Raw genomic sequence first — 23645 nt, forward strand, 5'->3', positions numbered from 1 at the left:
CCACGTGTCCCCGTGTCCCCTCCAGGTGCCACCCTCAGGTGCTTTGGCTGCTCCAACCTCCCCCCGCCCGCAGGTAAGAGCCGCCCCTCCCCCGCCCGCCGCACCCCCAGCACCTGTGGGGGCTCCATGGGGACCCCCGGGACCCCATAGGGACCCCCAGGACCCCATAGGGGCCACAGGGACCCCATAGGGGCCATAGGGACCCCATAGAGACCCCTGGGATGCCATAGGGGCCATAGGGACCCCCGGGACACCATAGGGGCCATAGGGACACCCAGGATCCCATAGGGGCTCTATAGGGACCCCTGAGATCATATAGGGGCCATAGAGACCCCCAGGACCCCATAGGGACCCCCGGGATCCATAGGGGCCATAGGGACCCCCAGGACCCCATAGGGACCCCCGGGACCCCATAGGGGCCCATATAGATCCTTGTAGGGGCCATAGGGACCCCAGGCCCTATAGGGGTCATTATAAAATCCCTATAGGGGCCCATATAGATCCCTATAGAGGCCATACACACCCCAGGGCCCCATAGGGCCCATATAGATCCCTATAGGGGCAGCACAAACCCCACGGCCCTCTAGGGGTCCGCAGGGTCCTATAGGGGTCCATATAGACCCCCCAGAGGAGCTGTACACACCCGAGGGCCCTATAGGGGCCACAGAGATCCCTATGGGGGCCATAAGGACCCAGGGACCCCCGGGACCTATAGGGGCCCATATAAAATCCCTATAGGGGCCCTTACAGATCCCTATATGGGCCCATATAAAATCCCCATAGGGGCCTGTGCAGAATCCCTATAGGGGCCACAGGGACCAGAGGCACCTACAGGGGCCCATATAGATCCCTATAGGGCCCATACAGACCCCTGGGCTCTATGGGGGCCGTGCAGAGCCCAGGGCCCTATAGCGCCCAAATAGATCCATATAGGGGCCCTGCAGAGCCCTGGGTGTCTATAGGGGTCCCCAGGGCCCTATTGGGGTCCCCAGGCCCTATAGGGCCCCCATGGCTTTATCGGGTCCCCATGGCCCTACAGGGGGCCCCATGGTCCTATAGAGATCCCCCAGCCCCTATAGGGGCCCCTAGGCCCTATGGGGTCCCCTGGCCCCCATATGGATCCCCATATGGCTTTATAGGGATCCCCCAGGCCCTATATGGATCCCCAGTCCCTATAGGGCCCCCATGGCTTTATAGGGATCCCCCGGTCCCTATAGGACCCCGTGGCCCTATAAGGATCCCCGGGCCCTATATGGATCCCCAGGCCCTATAGGGATCCCCTGGCCCCTATATGGATCCCCCGGGCACTATAGGGCTCCCATGGCCCTATATGGATCCCCAGGCCCTATATGGATCCCCTGGCCCCTATATGGATCCCCCGGGCCCTATATGGATCCCCGGGCCCTATATGGATCCCCAGGCCCTGTATGGATCCCCAGGCCCTGTATGGATCCCCTGGCCCCTATAGGGATCCCCAGGCCCTATAGGGATCCCCCGGGCCCTATATGGATCCCCCGGCCCCTATAGGGTCCCCATAGGCGCCGCCCGCTCCTCCCCCGGCCGCAGTTTGGGGGCGGTTGCCATGGCAACGCCTCCATCCTGGCGCTATTTTGGGGAGGGGGCGGTGCCGGGGGGGTCGGGGGCGGGGCTAAGGGGGGGGAGACCCAGCGGCCTCGCCCCTCCCCCCCGGGGAACCCCCCCCGTCCCCTCCCCCCTCCCGCATCCCCCGCCGCGTTTCCATGACAACCGCCGCCCCCCGCCCGCCGCGTCGCCATGGCAACCGCCATCCACGGGGGGGCGCTCTGCGCATGCGCGGCGGGACGGGGACACCTCCCCTCCAACCCCCTCCCCCCCCTCCCTGGGGACCCCCGGCCATGGGGGGGGGGGATCCGGGGGCGCCTCCCCCCATCGGGGACCCCCCAATTGATGGGGGGGGGGGGGGTCCCCAGTTATAGGGGGCGTCCCCTGCCCCCCTCCCCCACCCAATCTGGGCGTGGTTTTTGTTTTTGGGAGGGGGGGACACACACGCCCCCCCCCCTATTCCATGTCACAGGGACCCAGGCGTCCTCCCCCCCCCCAGGACCCTCCCCCAAATCCCCTCCCCCCCCAAAATCCGGGGGGGGGGGGGGGTCTCTGTGTCCGGGCACGCGCAGAGCGATGGGGGTGGGGGGGAGGGGGGGAGGGGGGGGGGTCTCTCCTCGGCTCCTCCCCCCTCCCCCCCTCACCCCCCCCGCCCCGCCCGGCCGGGCCCTGGTTCTGCTGCGGAGGCGCCGGGGGCTCCCCCAGCCCCTCCCCCACGCGGGACCCCTCCCCCTCCATCCCGGGGGTGTCCCCCCCTCCCCCTCCCCCCCCCCCGTGTGTGTGTCTGTGTGTCCCGTCCCCCTCCCCCCCCATTTATTTGGGGGTGCCGCCCCCTCCCCAAAATGTGGTGCCTGCAGTGCACGGCCGAGCGGCGCCGGGGGCCGCTCCGGCAGCGGCTGCTGCACGGGTGAGTCGGGGACCCCCCGGGACCCCCCGGGACCCCCGGAACCTCCCCGGGATCCCCGAGATCCCCCGGGGACCCCCCGGGACCCCCCGGGACCCCCGGAACCTCCCCGGGATCCCCGAGATCCCCCCGGGACCCCCCGGGACCCCCCGGGACCCCCGGAACCTCCCCGGGATCCCCGAGATCCCCGAGATCCCCCCGAGACCCCCAGGGATCCCCCGGGATTCCCCCAGCACCACTCGAGACCCCCCCGGGACCCCCCAACCCTTCCCTTCCCTCCCCCTCCCCCCCCAACCTGTCCGGGACCCCCCCCCCCAGAATTTTGGGGATCCCCTCACCCCCCCCCCCCCCCCCCGCTTTGCTCCGCCCCCCCCCTTCCCCCCTTCCCTCCCCCTCCCCCCGATTCCGGCGCTGGGTCCCTGCGGGGTTGGGGGGCAGGGGACGCGTGTGTCCGTCTGTCCGTCTGTCCGTCTGTCCGTCTGTCTGTCCATGTGTCTGTCTGCGTGTCCGCCTGTCCATGTGTCCGTGTGTCCGTGTGTCCGTGTGTCTGTACCCCCCCCCCCCGCCGTGGCTGTGCGTGCACGTACGTCCCCGTCCGTGTGTCCCCCACGTCCGTGTGTCCCCCCATGGCCGTGCGTGCACGCACGTCCCTGTCACGTCCGCGTCGTGCGTCCGCGTGTCCCAATGTCTGTGTGTCCGTGTGCCCCCATGTCCGTGTGTCCGTCTGTCCGTTTCTCCCCATGTCTGTGTGTCCCCGTGTTCGTGTGTCCCCATGTCCATAGGGCCGATGTCCCCGTGTCCGTGCGTCCCCGTGTCCATTTGTCCATGTGTCCATTTGTCCATGTGTCCATGTGTCCCCATGTCCGTGTGTCCGTGTGTCCGTGTGTCCTCACGTCTGTGTGTCCATTTGTCCATATGTTCATGTGTCCCCATGTCCGTCTGTCCCCATGTCCCCATGTCTGTGTGTCCACGTGTCCCCATGTCCATGTGGCTGATGTCCCCATGTCCGTGTGTCCGTGTGTCCGTGTGTCCTCACGTCTGTGTGTCCATTTGTCCATATGTTCATGTGTCCCCATGTCCATCTGTCCCCATGTCCCCATGTCTGTGTGTCCACGTGTCCCCATGTCCATGTGGCTGATGTCCCCATGTCCGTCTGTCCCCATGTCTGTCTGTCCCTCCGTGTGTCCCCATGTCTGTGTGTCCGTGTGTCCCCGTGTCTGTGTCCCCATGTCCCTGTGTCCCAATGTCCATTTGTCTGTATGTCCATGTGTCCGTGTGTCCCTGTGTCCATGTGTCCCCATGTCCCTGTGTCCCAATGTCCATTTGTCTGTATGTCCATGTGTCCGTGTGTCCCTGTGTCCATGTGTCCCCATGTCCCTGTGTCCCCATGTCCGTGTGTCCCAATGTCCATTTGTCCATGTGTCCGTGTGTCCGTGTGTCCGTGTGTCCCCATCTGCTGGTTTCCCTGTGTCCCAATGTCCATCTGTCCCACATCCGTGTCCCCATGTCAGTGTCCGTGTGTCCCACACCTGTCTGTCCCCAGTTCCCTGTGTCCCCACATTGGCCGTGTCCGTCTGTCCCTGTGTCCCCAAGTTGTGTCCATGTGTCCCCATGTCCATGTGTCCCTGTGTCCCCATGTCCATGTCTGTCTGTCTGTCCCGTGTCCCTGTGTCCCGCATCCACGTCTGTCTGTCTGTCCTCTTGTCCCTGTGTCCCATGTCCATGTGTCTGTCCTCATGTCTGTGTGTCCCCATGTCTGTGTCCCCATGTCCCTGTGTCCCCATGTCCGTGTGTCTGTCTGTCTGCCCCCATGTCCCTGTGTCTGTCTGTTTGTCCCCATGTCTGTCTGTCTGTCCCCATGTCCCTGTGTCTGTCTGTCCCCATGTCCCCATGCCCACATGTCTGTATGTCTGTCCCCATGTCTCTGTGTCCCTGTGTCTGTCTGTCCATATGTCCCTATGTCTGTCTGTCCCCATGCCCCTGTCTCTGTCTGTGTGTCTCTATGTCCCTATGTCCGTCTGTCTGTCCCCATGTCCCTGTGTCTGTCTGTCCCCATGTCTCTGTGTCCCTGTGTCTGTCTGTCTGTCCCCATGTCTCTGTGTCCCTGTGTCTGTCTGTCCCCATGTCCCTATGTCTGTCTGTCTGTCCCCGTGTCTCTGTGTCCCTGTGTCTGTCTGTGTGTCCCCATGTCTGTCTGTCTGTCTGTCTGTCTGTCTGTCCCCGTGTCCCCCTGCTCCCCACCCTGGTGCCTCCAGACTCTTTGGGGGGGTCTCAGGGGCACCTGTGGAGGTCCCAGGGAGGGTTTGGGGCGTCCCGGGGTGGGGGGAAATTGGGGTGATTTGGGGGAAATTTGGGGTGGTTTTGGGTGTTTTGGGGGTTCCTGGTGGGGATTTTGGGGTAGTTTGGGGTGGTTTTGGGGGTTCCCAGGGTGGATTTTGGGGTGGTTTTGGTGGTTCCTGGGGTGGTTTGGGGTGGTTTTGGGGGTTCCCAGGGTGGATTTTGGGTGGTTTCGTGCGTTTTGGGGTGGTTTGGGGTGGTTTTGGTGGTTCCTGGGGGGGATTTTGGGGTGGTTTCGTGCGTTTTGGGGTGTCCCGGTGCTGTCCCCGGCGTGGGGCTGACGCGCTGTCCCCGCAGCGTGGACGGCGAAGCCCCGGGCAGCGAGGGGGGGGGGCCGGTGCCCGAGAGCCCCGGGAGGCCCCCCCCGTACCGGGGCCTCCCCCAGCCGGCGCCCCAAGGCCCGGGGGGGGCCGGGGGGGGCCCCGGGGGCGGCTCCCCGGGCATGGCCTGGCCCCGGCTGCCCCCCCAGCCCGCCAGCGTGGCCCTGCGCAAGCAGGAGGAGGAGGAGGAGAGCAAGAGGCCGAAGGCTCTGAGCGACAGCTACGAGCTCTCCACCGACCTGCAGGACAAGAAGGTACCCGGGGACACCTGGGGACACCCGGGGACAGCCCTGGGGGCACCCTGAGGATACCTTGGGGACACCCCTGGGGACACCCCTGGGGACACCCCTGGGGACACCCCTGGGGACACCTGGGGATAGTCCTGGGGACACCCTGGGACACCCCTGTATACACCTGGGGACACCTCTGGGGACACACCTGGGGAAACACCTGGGAACACCTGGGGATAGTCCTGGGAACACCCCGGGACACCCCTGGGGACACCCTGAGGATACCTTGGGGACACCCCTGGGGACACCCCTGGGGACACCCCTGGGGACACCCCTGGGGACACCTGAGGATAGTCCTGGGGACACCTGGGGACCTCTGGAGACACCTGGGGACACCCCTGGGACACCCCTGGGGACACCGTGGACACATCCCTCCCCATGTCCCCATCCTCATCCATGTGCCCACATGTCCCCACCCGTGTCCCCATCCTCACCCATGTCTCCATGTCCCCACATCCCCACATCCCCTGCCATGTCCTCATGTCCCTCGCCATGTCCCCATCCTCATCCACGTCCCCATGTCCCTGTGTACCCCACCATGTCCCCAAGTCCCCTTGGCTGTCCCCACCCATGTCCTCATCCTCATCGATGTCCCCACGTCCCCACACCCCCCCACCATCTCCCCATGTCCCCACAGCTGTCCCCACGTGTGTCCTCACGTCCCTCGCCATGTCCCCGTCCTCATCCAGGTGCCCACGTCCTCACATCTCCATTGCTGTCTCCATGTCCCCACATCCTCCCCCGTGTCCCCATGTCCCCATGGCTGTCCCCACCCATGTCCCCATGTCCCCATGGCTGTCCCCATGTCCCCACATCCCCATGCGTGCCTCCATGTCTCCATCCTCATCCATGTCCGTGCATCCTCACATCCCCTGCCACGTCCCCATGTCCCCATGTCCCCCACCATGTCCCCATGTCCCCACATCCTCACCCACGTCCCCATGTCCCCATGGCTGTCCCCACCCATGTCCCTGTGTCCCCATGGCTGTCTCCACCCACGTCCCCATGCGTGCCTCCATGTTTCCATCCTCATCCATGTCCATGCATCCTCACATCCCCTGCCACATCCCCGTGTCCCCCACCATGTCCCCGTGTCCCCACATCCTCACCCATGTCCCCGTGTCCCCATGGCTGTCCCCACCCATGTCCCTGTGTCCCCATGGCTGTCCCCATGTCCCCACATCCTCACCCATGTCCCCATGTCTCCGTTGCTGTCCCCATGTCCCCACGTCCCCATGCGTGCCTCCATGTCTCCATCCTCATCCATGTCCGTGCATCCTCACATCCCCTGCCACGTCCCCATGTCCCCATGTCCCCCACCATGTCCCCATGTCCCCACATCCTCACCCACGTCCCCATGTCCCCATGGCTGTCCCCACCCATGTCCCTGTGTCCCCATGGCTGTCTCCACCCACGTCCCCATGCGTGCCTCCATGTTTCCATCCTCATCCATGTCCATGCATCCTCACATCCCCTGCCACATCCCCGTGTCCCCCACCATGTCCCCGTGTCCCCACATCCTCACCCATGTCCCCGTGTCCCCATGGCTGTCCCCACCCATGTCCCTGTGTCCCCATGGCTGTCCCCATGTCCCCACATCCTCACCCATGTCCCCATGTCTCCGTTGCTGTCCCCATGTCCCCACGTCCCCATGCGTGCCTCCATGTCTCCATCCTCATCCATGTCCGTGCATCCTCACATCCCCTGCCACATCCCCACATCCCCATGTCCCCCACCATGTCCCCACGTCCCCACCACGTCCCCGTGTCCCCTCAGGTGGAGATGCTGGAGCGCAAGTACGGCGGCTATTTCCGCTCGCGGCGGGCGGCGCGCACCATCCAGGCCGCGTTCCGGCGCTACCGCATGGCGCAGAAGTTCGAGCGGCTGCGCAGCGAGGGCGGCCGGGCGCGGCGCCTGGCGCTGCCGGGGCTGCGCCTCCAGTTCTCCTTCGAGGAGTACGACCGCGGCCCCCCGGCCCCCGCCCCGGGGCCGCCCCCGCCGCCCCCGCCCTACTTCCAGGGCAAGCCGGCCTCGCTGGACGAGGGCGTCCTGGGGGGGCCGCGCCGCGCCCCCCGTTACGGGGGGTCCTGCCGGGCCGGCCTGGACGGGGGCGGGGGTCCCGGAGAGGGGGTCCAGGTTGGGGGGGGCTCCGGGGTGGGGGGCGCGGGAAGCCCCCCCCGGCAGCTCTCGGCTTCGGCCGATTTCGGGCCAGGAGGCGCCGACCTGGAGGAGGCGTTTGCGCAGCAGGTGGGGGTCTGGGGGGGTTATGGGGATGATGGGGGTCCTGGGGGTTATGGGGTCAGGGGGGATCATGGGGGTCCTGGGGGTTATGGGGTCAGGGGGGTCATGGGGGTCCTGGGGGTTATGGGGTCAGGGGGGTCATGGGGGTCCTGGGGGTTATGGGGTGTGGGGGGTTATGGAGGTCCTGAGGGTTAAGGGATCAGGGAGGTCATGGGGGTTATGGGATCAGGGGGGTCCTGGGGGTCATGGGGGTTATGGGGTTCTGGGGGTTATGGGGTCAGAGGGGTCCTGGGAATGAGGGTTAAATGGTCATAGGGGGTTATGGGGTCATGGGGGTCACAGGGTCAGGAGGGTCATGGGGGTCCTGGGAGGTCACAGGGGTCAGGGGGTCACAAGAGCATGGACATTACAGCGGCCATTGGGGGTCACAGGTGACAAAGAGAACCGTGGGGGTCACAGGGGCCATGGGGGGGGGTTCACAGGGCTTTGGGGGTCTTGGGGAGGTCATGGGGGTCACAGGGGCCATTATGGGGGTCACAGGGGCCCCTGGGGGGCTCACGGGGGGGTCCTGTCCCCACAGGTGAAGTCCTTGGCCGCGTCCATCGATGAGGCGCTGGGGGGGGGTCGCGGGGTCTCCCCCGGCGCCCCGGACCCCCCCGCGGGGGACAGCGCCGCCACCTCGGCCAGTGACGTCACGCTGTACCTGGACGAGGGGCTCCCCGGCTCCCCCCGCTCCCCGGAGAGACCCCCCAGCCCCGAGCCCCCCCCGGACACCGCGGGGCCGCCGCCCCCGCCCGCGCCGCCGCCCCCGCCGCCGCCCCCCGCCAACCCCCCCGGCCCCGCCGAGCGCTGGGGGGGCCCCGAGGAGCCCCCCAGGAGGGGCCCCCCGTGCCTGGAGTGCCGGGGGCGGGGGGCCGGGGGCGGCCACCCCCCGCTGCTGACGGTGGAGCCCCCCAGCGACAGCTCGGCCGACCTGAGCGACCGCTCGGACCGCGGCTCCATCAACCGCGGCGGCCCCTACGAGCCCGAGGGCACCGGGGGCGGGGGCACCTTGCCCCGCTCCGGGCCCCCCCCCCACCGCTGCTTCCACCCCGAGGGGCCCCCCCCGCCGCCCCCCGGCCCCCCGCCCCCGCCCGCGGCCGAGGAGGGCTCCGAGGGCGACAACGAGAGCCTGGGCAGCAGCTCCAACTCCAACGAGACCCTCAACTGCTCCTCGGGCTCCTCGTCCCGCGACAGCCTGCGCCGGCCCCCCCCGCCGCCCCCCCCGCCGCCCACCGCCCCCCCGCAGCCCCCCGGCGCCGCCGGGGCCCCCGGCAAGGCCACGTACCAGCGGGAGCCGCGGCAGAGCTGGGACTCGCCCGCGCTCAACAACGACGTGGTGCAGCGGCGCCAGTACCGCATCGGCCTCAACCTCTTCAACAAGTGAGGGGCTGGCGGGGTTTGGGGGGCTGGGGGGGGCTGTGCTGGACGTGGGGTGGGGTCTGGGGGTCCGGCAGCGGGGCCCTGTGGTGCCGCCACGGTCAGCAGGGGAAGGGTGCGGTGGGATTGTTGGTGATGCCATGGTGAGGGCAGGGGGATGTTCCAGGTGAGCCTATGGTGAAATTCTGAGTGACCCCATGGTGAGGGCTGGGGGATGTTCCAGGTGACCCTATAGCAAGGAGGGGGGAATGTTTGAGGTGACCCTGGAGAACCCTACAATAATGTTCTAGGTGACCCTACAGTGAAGTTCTAGGTGAGCCTGTAGCAAGGATGGGGTGATGTTCTAGGTGACCCCATAGAACCCCACAATGACATTCTAGGTGACCCTATGGTGAAGTTCTAGGTGACCCTACAGCTAGGACAGGGGGACGTTGGTGGCCCTGGAGAAGGGCGAGGTGGCCTGGGTGGCCCTAGGGAAGGACAGGGTGGCCGTGGTGCCAAGGACAAGGTGATGTTTGAGGTGGCCCTGTAGAACCCCGCAGGGATGTTCTAGGTCACCATGCAGGGATGTTCTAGGTGACCCCATGGTGATGTTCTAGGTGACCCTGTGGTGATGTTCTTGGTGACCCAGTGGTCATGTTCTAGGTGGCCCTATGGTGATGTTCTAGGTGACCCTATGGTGATGTTCTTGGTGGCCCTATGGTGGTGTTCTAGGTGACCCTATGGTGGTGTTCTAGGTGGCCCTATGGTGATGTTCTAGGTGACCCAGTGGTGATGTTCTAGGTCACCATGCAGGGATGTTCTAGGTGGTCCTATGGTGATGTTATTGGTGACCCTATGGTGATGTTCTAGGTGACCCAGTGGTGATGTTCTAGGTGACCCAGTGGTGATGTTCTAGGTCACCATGCAGGGATGTTCTAGGTGACCCTATGGTGATGTTCTTGGTGGCCCTATGGTGGTGTTCTAGGTGACCCAGTGGTCATGTTCTAGGTGACCCAGTGGTGATGTTCTAGGTGACCCAGTGGTGGTGTTCTAGGTGACCCAGTGGTGATGTTCTAGGTAGATCTACAGTGCCATTTTAGGTAGCCCTACAGTGAAGCTCTAGGTGGCCACATGGTGACATTCCAGGTCACCCAATGCTCAAGACATGACAGCGTTCCAGGTGACCCTTTAGGGAAGCAGATGTCACCTGAGGTGACCCCATAGGTGACCGGGTGGCCCTAGAGCTGGGTGCAGGTGACATTCTAGGTCACTCTACAGCCAGAGTGACCACCGTGGCTGACCACCATGGTGACCACCATGGCTGACCACATGGCTGACCACATGACTGACCACATGGCTGACCACCATGGCTGACCACATGACTGACCACACGGCTGACCACCATGACTGACCACATGGCTGACCACATGGCTGACCATCATGGCTGACCACCATGGCTGACCACATGGCTGACCACATGACTGACCACATGGCTGACCATCATGGCTGACCACCATGGCTGACAACATGGCTGACCACATGGCTGACCACCATGGCTGACCACCATGACTGACCACATGACTGACCACACGGCTGACCACCATGGCTGACCACTATGGCTGACCACCATGGCTGACCACCATAACTGACCACACGGCTGACCACCATGGCTGACCACACAGCTGACCACCATGACTGATCTCCATGGTTGACAACATGGCTGACCACATGGCTGACCACATGGCTGACCACCATCATTGACCACCATGACTGACCACGCCCCCCCACAGGAAGCCGGAGAAGGGGATCCAGTACCTGATCGAGAGGGGGTTCCTGTCGGACACGCCCGTGGGCGTGGCCCACTTCATCCTGGAGCGGAAGGGCCTGAGCCGGCAGATGATCGGCGAGTTCCTGGGCAACCGCCAGAAGCAGTTCAACCGCGACGTCCTCGAGTACGGGGGGACACCTTGGAGATGGGGGGGGACACACTGGGGATGGGGGGGACACGCTGGGGACAGAGGGGACATGCTGGGGTTAGGAGGGGACACGCCGGGGACAGAGGGGACACGCCAGGGACAGGGGGACACCTTGGAGATGGGGGGGACACGCTGGGGACAGGGGGGACATGGCAGGGACAGGGGGGACACGGCAGGAACAGGGGGTCACACCGGGGACAGAGGGGACACCCTGGGGATGAGGGGGACACCCTGGGGTTAGGAGGGGACACGCCGGGGACAGAGGGGACACCCTGGGGACAAAGGGGACACCCTGGGGTTAGGAGGGGACACGCCAGGGACAGAGGGGACACGCTGGGGACAGGGGCAGCCCCCAGACCCATCCCGGCCGCGGGGTCTCGGCAGCTGCGTGGTGGACGAGATGGATTTCTCCGGGATGGAGCTGGACGAGGCCCTGCGGAAGTTCCAGTCCCACATCCGGGTGCAGGGGGAGGCGCAGAAGGTCGAGCGCCTGATCGAGGCCTTCAGGTGAGGGGTGGGTCCCTGTCCCCATGTCCCCATGTCCCCATCATGTCCCCATTTCCCCTGTCCCCATGTCCCATGTCCCCATGTCCCCATCATGTCCCTGTGTCCCCATGTCCCCGTGTCCTCATGTCCCCATTTCCCCTGTCCCCATGTCCCCATGTCCTCATGTCCCTGTGTCCCCATGTCCCCATCATGTCCCCATGTCCCCATGTCCCCATGTCCCTGTGTCCCCATATCCCCATGTCCCGTGTCCCTGTGTCCCCATGTCGTCCCCATGATGTCCCTATGTCCCCATGATGTCCCCATGATGTCCCCATGTCCCCGTGTCCCCATGATGTCCCCATGATGTCCTCATGATGTCCCCATGTCCCCATGATGTCCCCATGATGTCCCCATGATGTCCCTATTTCCCCATGTCCCCATGGTGTCCCCATCATGTCCCCATGTCCCATGTCCCCATGTCCCCTGTCCCCATGTCCCCACTGCATTGCCCCAGCAGCACACAGTGGTCACCATGGGGTGACGTTCTAGGTCATTCTATGGATTGAGAGGGGACACAAGGGGGTGGTGGCACCTGAAGGATCTGGAGCTCTTCTAGGTGACCCTACAGACTGGCAGGACACTGGGTGGTGGCCCCTGGACCACAGGGTGACGTTCTAGGTGGCCCTATGGATCAAGGAGGGACTATGGGGGTGGTGGCACCTGTGGGACCAGGTGCTGTTCTAGGTGACCCTGTGGGCTGAGAGGGGACACAAGGGGGTGGTGGCACCTGAAGGACCTGGGGCTCTTCTAGGTGACCCTACAGACTGGCAGGACACTGGGGGATGTTCTAGGTGACCCTGTGGGCTGGCAGGACATGGGGTGGTGGCCCCTGGACCACAGGGTGACGTTCTAGGTGACCCTGTGGGTCAAGCAGGGGCCATGGGGGTGGTGGCCCACGTTCTAGGTGACCCTGCAGCCATGGGGGTGCTGCCCCACACTCAGGGGCGGCCGCGGGGTGCAGAGGCCGTGGGGCACCGTGACCCCATGGGCCGTGGGGGTTGTCCGCCCCGCAGCCAGCGCTACTGCGTGTGTAACGCGGCCCTGCTGCGCCAGTTCCGCAACCCGGACACCATCTTCATCCTGGCCTTCGCCATCATCCTCCTCAACACCGACATGTACAGCCCCAGCGTCAAGGCCGAGCGCAAGATGAAGCTCGAGGACTTCATCAAGAACCTGCGAGGTGAGGCCTTGCCAGAGCCCTCTGACAGCTCCTGGTGTTCCCCAGCATGGGGCACGGGTTCTAGAGCAGGGCTGGGTGCCCGGGTTCTAGAGCAGGGCTGGGTGCGGTGGGTTCTAGAGCAGCTCCAGACACCATTGGGTTCCAGGCACACCCATTAGCACTGAGTTCTGGAGTTGGGCATTTTGGGTTCTAGAGCAGTGCAGGCTGTTGTGGCTTCACGGGGTGGAGCTGTTGTGGGTTGTGGAGTGGTTTTAGAGCAGGCCCAGATGCCACTGGGTTCCACACACACCCATTAGTGCTGAGTTCTGGAGCTGGGTGTGAAGTTTGTGGGCTCTAGAGCGGCGCCAGCTGTTGCAGGTTGGTGAGGATGGAGGTGTTGTGGGTTCTGGAGTGGTTCTAGAGCAGGGCTGGAGGACTGTGGGTTCTATAGCAGATCCAGATGCCACTGGGTTCCACACACACCCATTAGTGCTGAGTTCTGGAGCTGGATCCTGTTTTGGGCTCTAGAGCAGCGCCAGCTGTTGCAGGTTCATGAGGGTGGAGGCGTTGTGGGTTCTGGAGTGGTTCTAGAGCAGGGCTGGGTTGTTGTGGGTTCTGGAGTGGTTCTAGAGCAGGGCTGGGTGTCACGCAGGGGTGGACAATGGCGAGGACATCCCCCGGGACATGCTGGTGGGCATCTACCAGCGCATCCAGAGCCGCGAGCTGCGCACCAACGACGACCACGTGTCCCAGGTCCAGGCCGTGGAGCGCATGATCGTCGGCAAGAAACCGGTGGGTCTGCTCGGGGGGAGGGGGCGGGGCCAGGTGACCCACGGGGGCGGGGCCAGGTGACCCACGGGGGCGGGGCCAGGTGACCCCGTGGGACAGGTTCTAGGCCACCCAAAGGAGACATTCCAGGTGACCCTGCGGTGGGGAGGATGTTCTGGGCCACCCATGGGAGGAGATGTTCCAGGAGATCCTGTGGGATGTTGCAGGTGGCCCCATGGGGAGATGTTCTAGGTGACCCATGGGGGATGTTCCAGGTGGCCCAAAGGACAAATTCCAGGTGACCCATGTGGGACATGTGGGGGACACTCAAAGTGACCCACATGGGACATTTGGGGTGACTCTTGCAGTGACCCATGTGGGACATTTGGGGTGACCTGTGAGGGACACTCAAAGTGACCCATGTGGGACATTTGGGGGTGACCCGTGGGGGACATTTGGAGTGACCTGTGAGGGACACTCAAAGTGACCACATAGGGCAGTTGGGGTGACCTTACAGTGACCCATGTGGGACATTTGGGGTGACCCTTGAAGTCAAGATGTCACATGGGACATTTGGGGTGACCTGTAAGGGACACTCAAAGTGACCCATGTGGGACATTCAGGGTGACCTGTGGGGGACACTCAATGTGACCCACATGGGACATTTGGGATGACCTGTGGGTGACCCTTGGAGTGACCAACGTAGAACGTTTGGGGTGACTTGTGGGGACACTCAAAGTGACCCATGTGTGACACTTGGGGTGACCCTTGGAGTGATCCACGTGGGACATTTGGGGTGACCCGTGGGGGACATTTGGAGTGACCTGTGAGGGACACTTAAAGTGACCACATAGGACAGTTGGGATGACCTTGCAGTGGCCCACGTGGGACATTTGGGTGACCCTTGAAGTCAAGATGTCACTGGGGACATTTGGGGTGACCTGTGGGGACACTCAAAGTGACCCATGTGGCACATTTGGGGTGACCCTTGAAGTGACCCATGTCGGACATTTGGGGTGACCTGTGGGGGACATTTGGAGTGACCTGTGAGGGACACTCAAAGTGACCACATAGGACAGTTGGGGTGACCTTACAGTGACCCATGTGGGACATTTGGGGTGACCCATGTGGGACATTCAGGATGACCCTTGAAGTCAAGATGTCACATGGGACATTTGGGGTGACCTGTGAGGGACACTCAAAGTGACTCATGTGTGACACTTGCGGTGACCCATGTGGGACATTTGGGGTGACCCATGTGGGACATTCGGGGTGACCCTTGAAGTGACCCATGTGTGACACTTGGGGTGACCCTTGAAGTGACCCACGTGGGACATTCGGGGTGACCTGTGGGGACACTCAAAGTGACCCATGTGTGACACTTGCGGTAACCCACGTGGGACATTTGGGGTGACCTTTGGGGGGCATTTGGGCTGACCCACATGGTACATTTGGGCTGACCCATGTGGGACATTCGGGGCGACCCTTGAAGTGACCCAGGTGTGACACTTGGGGTGACCCTTGAAGTGACCCACATGGGACATTTGGGCTGACCCACATGGGACCTTTGGGGTGACCCACATGGGACATTTGGGGTGACCCACATGGGACATTGGGGGTGACCCACACGGTACATTTGGTCTGACCCACACGGTACATTTGGGGTGACCCACACGGGACATTTGGTCTGACCCACACGGTACATTGGGGGTGACCCTTGAGGCGACCCATGTGTGACATTCCAGCTGACCCAATGGCGCCACCCTCCGCGTGCCCCCGCTGAGGCTCCAAGGCCGCCATCCCCACCCCGGGGCGGCTCGGGGGGGCCCGTGGGGCCGTGTCCCACTGTCCCAGCTGTGACCCCCCCTCCCCGCCGCGCCCGTCCCCAGGTGCTGTCGCTGCCCCACCGCCGCCTGGTCTGCTGCTGCCAACTCTACGAGGTGCCCGACCCCAACCGGCCCCAGCGCCTGGGGCTGCACCAGCGCGAGGTTTTCCTCTTCAACGACCTCCTGGTGGTGAGTGGGGGGTCCCGGGGGGGTCCCAGGGTCGGGGGGGTCCCAGGGTCGGGGTCCCTGGTGACCCCCTGGCCTCGGCAGGTGACGAAGATCTTCCAGAAGAAGAAGATCCTGGTGACCTACAGCTTCCGGCAGAGCTTCCCGCTGGTGGAGATGCACATGCAGCTCTTCCAGAACGCCTGTGAGCCCCGGGGCGCTCCGTGGGACCCCACAGCACCCCAAAGAACCCCAAAGAACCCCACGGGACCCCACAGCACCCCACAGAACCCCACGGGACCCTACAGCACCCCACAGAACCCCACGGGACCCTAGAGCACCCCAAAAAACCCTGCAGCACCCCATGGGACCCCTACAGCACCCCATAGAACCCTACAGCACCCCGGGGAAACCCACAGCAGCCTATGGGACCCCACAGCACCCCACATGACCCCACAGCACCCCATGGGACCCTACAGAACCCCAAAGAACCCTACAGCGCCCCAAAGAACCCCACAGGACCCTACAGCACCCCCAGGGAAACCCACAGCACCCCAAAGAACCCCACGGGACCCTACAGCACCCCAAAGAACCCTGCAGCACCCCACAGAACCCTATAGAACCCTATGGGACCCTAAAGAACCCCAAAAGAGCCCCACAGCGCCCTATGGGACCCTACAGGACCCCAACAGACCCCACGGGACCCTCCGGGACCCTCTGGGACCTCCTGCTGTGTCCCCCCCCTCTCCCTGTCCCCCCAAATTCCCAGTTTGGGATCAAGCTGGGTGTCCCTGTCCCCATGGGGGTGTCCCTGTCCCTTTGGAGGTGTCCCTGTCCCCAAGGGGATGTCCCTGACCCCCGTGGGGGTGTCCCTGTCCCCAAGGGGATGTCCCTGACCCCCGTGCCCCCCCAGATTACCAGTTTGGGATCAAGCTGGGTGTCCCTGACCCCATGGGGGTGTCCCTGTCCCCATGGGGGTGTCCCTGACCCTTTAGGGGTGTCCCTGTCCCTGTGAGGGTGTCCCTGACCCTATAGGGGTGTCCCTGTCCCCGTGGGGGTGTCCCTGAGCCCCATTTCCCCCCAGATTCCCAGTTTGGGATCAAGCTGGGGTTGGTGACACTGTGGGGGTGTCCCTGTCCCTTTAGGGGTGTCCCTGACCCCATGGGGGTGTCCCTGTCCCTGTGAGGGTGTCCCTGTCCCCAAGGGGGTGTCCCTGTCCCCATAGGGGTGTCCCTGTCCCCGTGGGGGTGTCCCTGACCCCCGTGCCCCCCCAGATTCCCAGTTTGGGATCAAGCTGGGGTTGGTGACACTGTGGGGGTGTCCCTGTCCCTTTGGGGGTGTCCCTGTCCCCATGGGGGTGTCCCTGTCCCCGTGGGGATGTCCCTGAGCCCCATTTCCCCCCAGATTACCAGTTTGGGATCAAGCTGCTGTCGGCGGCGCCGGGGGGCGAGCGCAAGGTGCTGATCGTGTTCAACGCCCCGAGCCCCCAGGACCGGCTGCGCTTCGCCAGCGACCTCCGAGAGTCCGTGGCCGAGGTGCAGGAGATGGAGAAGTACCGGGTGGAGGGTGAGCGCTGCTGGGGCACTGGGAGCACTGGGAGGGGCACTGGGAGCACTGGGAGGGGCACTGGGAGCATCAAAATGGGCACTGGGAGCACTGGGAGGGGCACTGGGAGAATGAAAATGGGCACTGGGAGCACTGGGAGGGGCACTGGGAACATCAAGATGGGCACTGGGAGCACTGGGAGCACTGGGAGGGGCACTGGGAGTGGTGGGAGGGGCACTGGGAGCATGAAAATGGGCACTGGGAGCACTGGGAGGGGCACTGGGAGCATGAAAATGGGCACTGGGAGCACTGGGAAGGACACTGGGAGTGGTGGGAGTGCTGGGTGGGGCACTGGGAGCACTGGGAGAGGCACTGGAGGCACTGGGAGGGACACTGGGAGAATGAAAATGGGCACTGGGAGGGGCACTGGGAGTGGTGGGAGGGAGACTGGGAGCACTGGGAGTGCTGGGAAGGACACTGGGAACATCAAAATGGGCACTGGGAGCACTGGGAGGGGCACTGGGAGTGGTGGGAGGGGCACTGGGAACATCAAAATGGGCGCTGGGAGCACTGGGAGGGGCACTGGGAGCACTGGGAGTGCTGGGAGGGGCACTGGAAGTGTTGGGAGGGAGACTGGGGGGTCACTGGTGTTACTGGGGGATTCCTGGTGGTTACTGGGTGGTTACTGGTGTCACTGGGGGGTGTCACTGGTGTCACTGGTGTCACTGGGGGGTGTCACCGGTGTCACTGGGGTGTCACTGGTGTCACTGGGGTGTCACTGGTGTCACTGGGGTGTCACTGGTGTCCCCCCCAGCGGAACTGGAGAAGCAGAAGGGCGTGGCGGGGCCGCGGGGCGCGGGGCACTGGGGACATTGGGGGTCATTGGTGGTTATTGGGGTGTCACTGGTGTTACTGGGGGGTCACTGGTGTCACTGGGGGGTCACTGGTGTCACTGGTGTCCCCCCCAGCGGAACTGGAGAAGCAGAAGGGCGTGGCGGGGCCGCGGGGCCGTGGGGCACTGGGGGCGCTGGGGGTTCATTGGTGGTTATTGGGGGGTCACTGGTGTTATTGGGGGGTGTCACTGGTGTCACTGGTGTCACTGGTGCCCCCTCCCCAGCGGAACTGGAGAAGCAGAAGGGCGTGGCGGGGCCGCGGGGCGCGGGGCACTGGGGACATTGGGGGTCATTGGTGGTTATTGGGGTGTCACTGGTGTTACTGGGGTGTCACTGGTGTCCCCCCCAGCGGAACTGGAGAAGCAGAAGGGCGTGGCGGGGCCGCGGGGCGCGGGGCCGCCCCGGGAGGCGCTGAACGGGCTCAGCCGCAGCTCCCTGGAGGAGGCGTTCGGGGCCGAGGGGCTCAAACGGAGCGCGCTGAGCAGCTCCCTGAGGGACCTGTCCGACAGCGGTGAGACTGGGAGCACTGGGAGCACTGGGACGGACTGGGAGAGGGACTGGGAGAGGGACTGGGAGAGGGACTGGGATGGACTGGGAGGGACTGGGAGAGGGATTGAGAGGGATTGGCTGAGACTGGGAGCACTGGGACAGACTGGGAGAGGGACTGGGAAGCACTGGGGGGCACTGGGACGGACTAGGACAGGGACTGGGAGGCACTGGGAGGGACTGGGATGGACTGGGAGAGGGACTGGGAGGCACTGGGGGGCACTGGGGGCCACTGGGAAGGGCTGGGAGAGGGACTGGGAGGCACTGGGGGGCACTGGGAGGGACTGGGAGCCACTGGGAGGGGGATTGACAGGGATTGGATGAGACTGGGAGCACTGGGAGCCACTGGGAGAGGGACTGGGAGAGGGATTGGGAGGAACTGGGATGGACTGGGAGGGACTGGGAGACATTGGGAGGGACTGGGAGGGGGATTGGGAGCGGTCGGAAGGGGCTGGGGGGGACTGGGAGGGCACTGGGGGGCACTGGGAGGGGCTGGGAGGGGCTGGGAGGGAGTTTGGGGTCTCCACGGGGGGGGGGTTGGGATCCTTTGGGGGGTTTGGGGTGTCCGTGGAGGGGTCTGGGGTGCCCTGAGGGGATTTGGGGTTTCTGGGACACTTTGGGGTGTCCTGGGGGGGTCCCCTGGGGGTCTCCCCTCACTGTTCCCCCCTCCAGGCAAGCGGGGCCGGCGGAACAGCGTGGGGTCCCTGGACAGCACCATCGAGGTGAGGGGACAGGGACACCCCCGAGTGCCACCCCAAATGGCACCCCAAAATGTCAGACCCCTGAGTGTCACCCCTGAGTGCCGCCCCCTGGCTGTGACACCCCGAAATGTCACACCCTGAGTGCCACCTCTGGGTGTCACGCCCCTGTCACACCCTTGAGTGTCACCCCCTGAATGTCACACCCCAGAGTGCCACCCCCTGAATGTCACACCCCCAATGCCACACCCCCAATGCCACACCCTGAGTGCCACACCCCCAATGCCACACCCGGAATGCCACACCCCTGTCACACCCCAGAGTGCCACCCCTGAATGTCACACCCCCAATGCCACACCCCCGAGTGCCACCCCCTGGCTGTGACACCCCGAAATGTCACACCCTGAGTGCCACCTCTGGGTGTCACGCCCCTGTCACACCCCTGAGTGTCACCCCCTGAATGTCACACCCCAGAGTGCCACCCCAGAGTGCCACACCCCCAATGCCACACCCTGAGTGCCACACCCTGAGTGCCACACCCCTGAGTGCCACCCCCTGAATGTCACACCCCCAATGCCACACCCAGAGTGCCACACCCCCAATGCCACACCCCCAATGCCACACCCCTGTCACCCCCTGAGTGTGACACCCCGGAATGTCACCCTCTGACCGCCACCCCTGAATGCCACCCCAATGCCACACCCAACCCCCGCCCACTTTAGCCCCGCCCCCAGGCTGACAAACCACGCCTCATTTTGAAAGGGGGCGGGGCCTAGTGGATGGGGCGTGGCTTCTGCACCCTCTGGGGGTGGGGCCAACCAGTGATGGCTGCTCTCATCCACCAATGGCAGCTCACTTTTGCCTTGGGGGCGGGGCTAGATTCGGGAGGCGCGGCTTTCACACGGAATGGGCGGGGCTGACCCTACCGATGGGAGGTGCCAAATCCCACGGATGGGGAGCGGGGGGCGCGGCTTTCCCCGTGCTGACCCCGCCCCCTTGCAGGGCTCCATCATCAGCAGCCCCCGGCCGCAGGCGCGGGGGGCCCCGGGCGGGCCGGGGGCCGCTCCCGAGGGCGGGGGCTACAAACCCCCGGCCCGCCCGGTCTCCAACTCCTCGTCCTTCCTGGGCTCGCTCTTCGGCAGCCGCCGCGGGAAAGGCCCCGCCGGGCCCCCCCCAGGCGCGGGGGGTCCCGCTTCGGCCTCGGCCTCCTCATCCTCGGCGTCTTCCTCGCATCACCACCACCACCCGCCGGCGGCCGCCGCGCCCCCCGAGGGCCCCTCCAAGCTGCAGGCGCTGCACGCCCAGTACTGCCACGGGCCCGGGGGGGGCTCTGCGGGCGCGGGGGGCGGCCCGGGCCCTCCGCCGCCGCCCCCGTACCCGCAGCAGCCGCCGCCCCCCAGCCGCCCCGCGCCCCCCCCGCCGCTGCCGGCCATCGCCGCCGGGGCCCCCCCGCGCTTCCACGGCGGGCCCACCCCGCCGTTATCGGCGCCCCCCCAGCAGCACGGCCCCCCCGGCGGCGGCTTCCCCCCCCCGCACCCCCATTACACGCTGCACCGGCCCGGCAAAAGGGGGGGGGCTCCTCCCGGCGCCCCCCGGCAGCCGCTGTCGCCGCTGCCCCTGTACAGCCCCGCGCCCGCGCACCACGGGCTGTCCCACGCGTACCCCCCCGGGCCCCCCCCGCACCACCACCCCCCGCCGCCCCCCGCCCCCGCCAAGCACTTCGTGTTCGGGGGTGGCGGCGGGGTGGGGGGGGGCCCGGCCGGGGGGGCTTTGCGGGGGGGGGGCGGCGGGGGGGGCGCGGCGCCGCCGCCCCCGGTCGCCCATCACCACCATCACCACCATCACCACCACCCCCACGCGCCCCCCCACTCGCCCATCCCCCCCCACCCTTCCTACCCCCCCCTGCCCCCCCCATCGCCCCACACCCCCCTCAGCCCCCACTCGCCCGCCGGCCCCACCTCGCCCCTGGCCCAGGCCGGCCAGGGCCCCCCCAAACCCAAGGGGGGGAACCGCATCAGCACGGTGGTCTGAGCCCCCCCCCCCCCCGCCGCCGCCCCCGGCCTGCTGGACGCGGTGGTTATTTTTGTAACCCCCCCCCCAATCCCTCCATGTCCGTCCCCCCCCCAAAAAACCCCCCAAAAAACCAAAACCTGCACGTGGCTCGTGTTTGGCTGCTCCCGCCCCCCCCACCCCACCGGGAGCGAGGAAAGGAGGGAGGGGTCTCTGCCCAACCCCCCCCCCCCCCTCAAAACCATCCCGGGGGTCCGGCGGCGATGCTGCCCCCCCCCTCCCCCCCCGAAAATCCCCCTCCTCCCCCCCGTTCCCAGCTCAGGCTGAATGTCACACGGCACTTTAACCTCCCCTCCCCCCTCCTCCCCCCGCCCCCCCCGGCCGCCTGGGGTCCCCCCGGGGGTTTTGGGGTTTTTGGGTTTTGGGGGGGGTGTCCCAGGCGGCCGGGCCCCCCCGGGGAGCCCCCCAGGCACCCGCATGCGCCCGCGCCGGGCCCTGTATATAAGAGACGAGACTGTATATTTGATGCTTCATAAACGGACCGGCCGGCCCCGCCCGCCAGCGCTTCTTTAGGGGGGGGGACACGGCTATGGGGGCTATAGGGGATGGGGAGGGGGGGGCTACAGGGGATGGGAGGGGGGGACACGGCTATAGGAGATGGGGGGGACACGCCTATGGGGGCTATAGGGGATGGGGAGGGGGACACGCCTATAGGGGCTATAGGGGATGGGGGGGGACACGCACCTATAGGGGCTATAGGGGATGGGAGGGCGGACACCCGCCTATAGGGGCTATAGGGGATTGCGGGGGACCCGGCTATAGGGGATGGGGGGGTGGATACGCCTGTCGGGGCTATAGAGGATGGGAGGGGGGACACACGGCTATAGGGTCTATAGGGGATGGGGGGTGGACATGGCTATAGGGGCTATAGGGGATGAGGGGGGGACACGCCTATAGGGGCTATAGGGGATGGGGGGTGGACATGGCTATAGGGGCTATAGGGGATGAGGGGGGGACACGCCTATAGGGGCTATAGGGGATGGGGGGGGACACGGCTATAAGGGATGGGGGTGGGGGGACACGCCTATAGAGGCTATAGGGGATGGGAGGGCGGACACGCCTATAGGGGCAATAGGGGATGGGGGGGGCAGGGGGATTGAAGGGGTCAGGGAGGTATAGGGGATGTAATAGGGATTGTGGGGGTTCTAGGGGGCTATAAGGGTCCTGGGGGTTGTAGAGCCTATGGGGGCTATAGGGGCGATGGGGGGCTGCAGGGGTCCTGGGGGCTATAGGGGCTATAGGGATCATCGGGCTGTGGGGGTTCTGGGGGGCTACAGGGGTCCTGGGGGTTATAGAGGCTATGGGGGCCATAGAGGCTATGGGGGTTATAGGGGTCTTGGGAGCTATAGGGGCTGTGGGGGCTATAGGGGGCTATAGGGGTCCTGGGGGCTATAGAGGTCCTGTGGGTTCCAGGGGTCCTTTGGGTTATAGGGGTCCTGGGGGCTATAGGGGCCGCAGGGTTTATAAAGGTCCTGGGGATCCTTAGGGGCTGCAGGACCATAGGAGATACAGGGGTCCTGTGGGTTTGTTGGGGTCCAGGGGATTCCATAGGGGTGGGGGTCTCTAGGGGTCCATGGGGGTCCTGGGAGTCCATAGGGGTCAGTGGGGGTTTATAGACTCCAAAGGGGTCCTGGGAGGCTATAGGGTCCATAGGGTTCTACAGGATCCATTAAGGTCCCTGGGGATCCTGGGGAGTCTATAGGGTCGATGAGAGTCCCTGGGGGTCTGTACGGGTCTATAGGGTCCATGGGCCTCTATGGGATCCATGAAGGTCTCTGGGGGTCCATAGGGGTATATAGGGTCCATGGGCTCTCTAAGCTCCGTAAGGGTCCCTGGGGGTCCATAGGGGTCTATAGGGTCCATGGAGCTCTATAGGATTCATGAGGGTCCTTGGGCGTCTATAGGGTCCACAGGGGTCTATAGGATCCATGAGAGTCCATAGGGGTTTATAGAGTCTATAGGGTCCATGGGGGTCTCGAGGAGGGCGTGGAGGGGTGGAGAGGCGTGGCCAGCGGGGGCGTGGCCTCAACAAACCCCGCCTCTCCGCGTGACCCCGCCCTCCCCGAGGCCGCCGGGCGCGCATGCGCCGTGCGTCCCTTTAAACGTGCACAACAAGTCCCGGCCCCACCGCTGACCCAGCCGCGGAGGCGAGCGGTGCCGTGGATCCCTCCGCTGCGGACGGGGCGGAGACTGAGGACTATTTCTCCGTCGCTCATCCCGCCACACCGCCTCCTGCCACCCAGGCCGCGGCGGGGAGGCTCCGGTGCCGTTCTCCCCTCTCGCTGTTGCCGCCCTCGCCGGCGGTCGCGGCGCTGTGGCGGCGCTCCGCGCCCGTTCCGGTCCCGCGGCGGAAGGACACGCGGGACGCAGCGCACCGCC

The 23645-nt window shown here is 65.4% G+C and overlaps 2 protein-coding genes across 2 annotated transcripts in view; both read left to right on the forward strand.

Moving 5' to 3' along the window:
- The window catches only part of LOC136569892 (IQ motif and SEC7 domain-containing protein 2-like), a 33820-nt gene extending 12593 nt beyond the window's left edge, over positions 1 to 21227 (forward strand). Inside the window, 13 exon segments of the mRNA XM_066570246.1 lie at positions 5120 to 5396; positions 7209 to 7679; positions 8254 to 9095; positions 10865 to 11026; positions 11435 to 11557; positions 12610 to 12776; positions 13408 to 13547; positions 15413 to 15538; positions 15620 to 15719; positions 16919 to 17080; positions 18302 to 18463; positions 19171 to 19220; positions 20199 to 21227. Coding sequence (XP_066426343.1) covers positions 5120 to 5396; positions 7209 to 7679; positions 8254 to 9095; positions 10865 to 11026; positions 11435 to 11557; positions 12610 to 12776; positions 13408 to 13547; positions 15413 to 15538; positions 15620 to 15719; positions 16919 to 17080; positions 18302 to 18463; positions 19171 to 19220; positions 20199 to 21227 — 3811 coding nt within the window.
- A 2120-nt stretch (positions 21228 to 23347) lies between these two features.
- KDM5C (lysine demethylase 5C) overlaps positions 23348 to 23645 on the forward strand; it is a 39416-nt gene continuing 39118 nt past the window's right edge. The window contains exon 1 of the mRNA XM_066570247.1: positions 23348 to 23354. Coding sequence (XP_066426344.1) covers positions 23348 to 23354 — 7 coding nt within the window. The remainder of the gene's footprint in view (positions 23355 to 23645) is intronic.

Source organism: Molothrus aeneus, unplaced genomic scaffold, assembly GCF_037042795.1.
Source record: "Molothrus aeneus isolate 106 unplaced genomic scaffold, BPBGC_Maene_1.0 scaffold_30, whole genome shotgun sequence".
NCBI lineage: Eukaryota > Metazoa > Chordata > Aves > Passeriformes > Icteridae > Molothrus > Molothrus aeneus.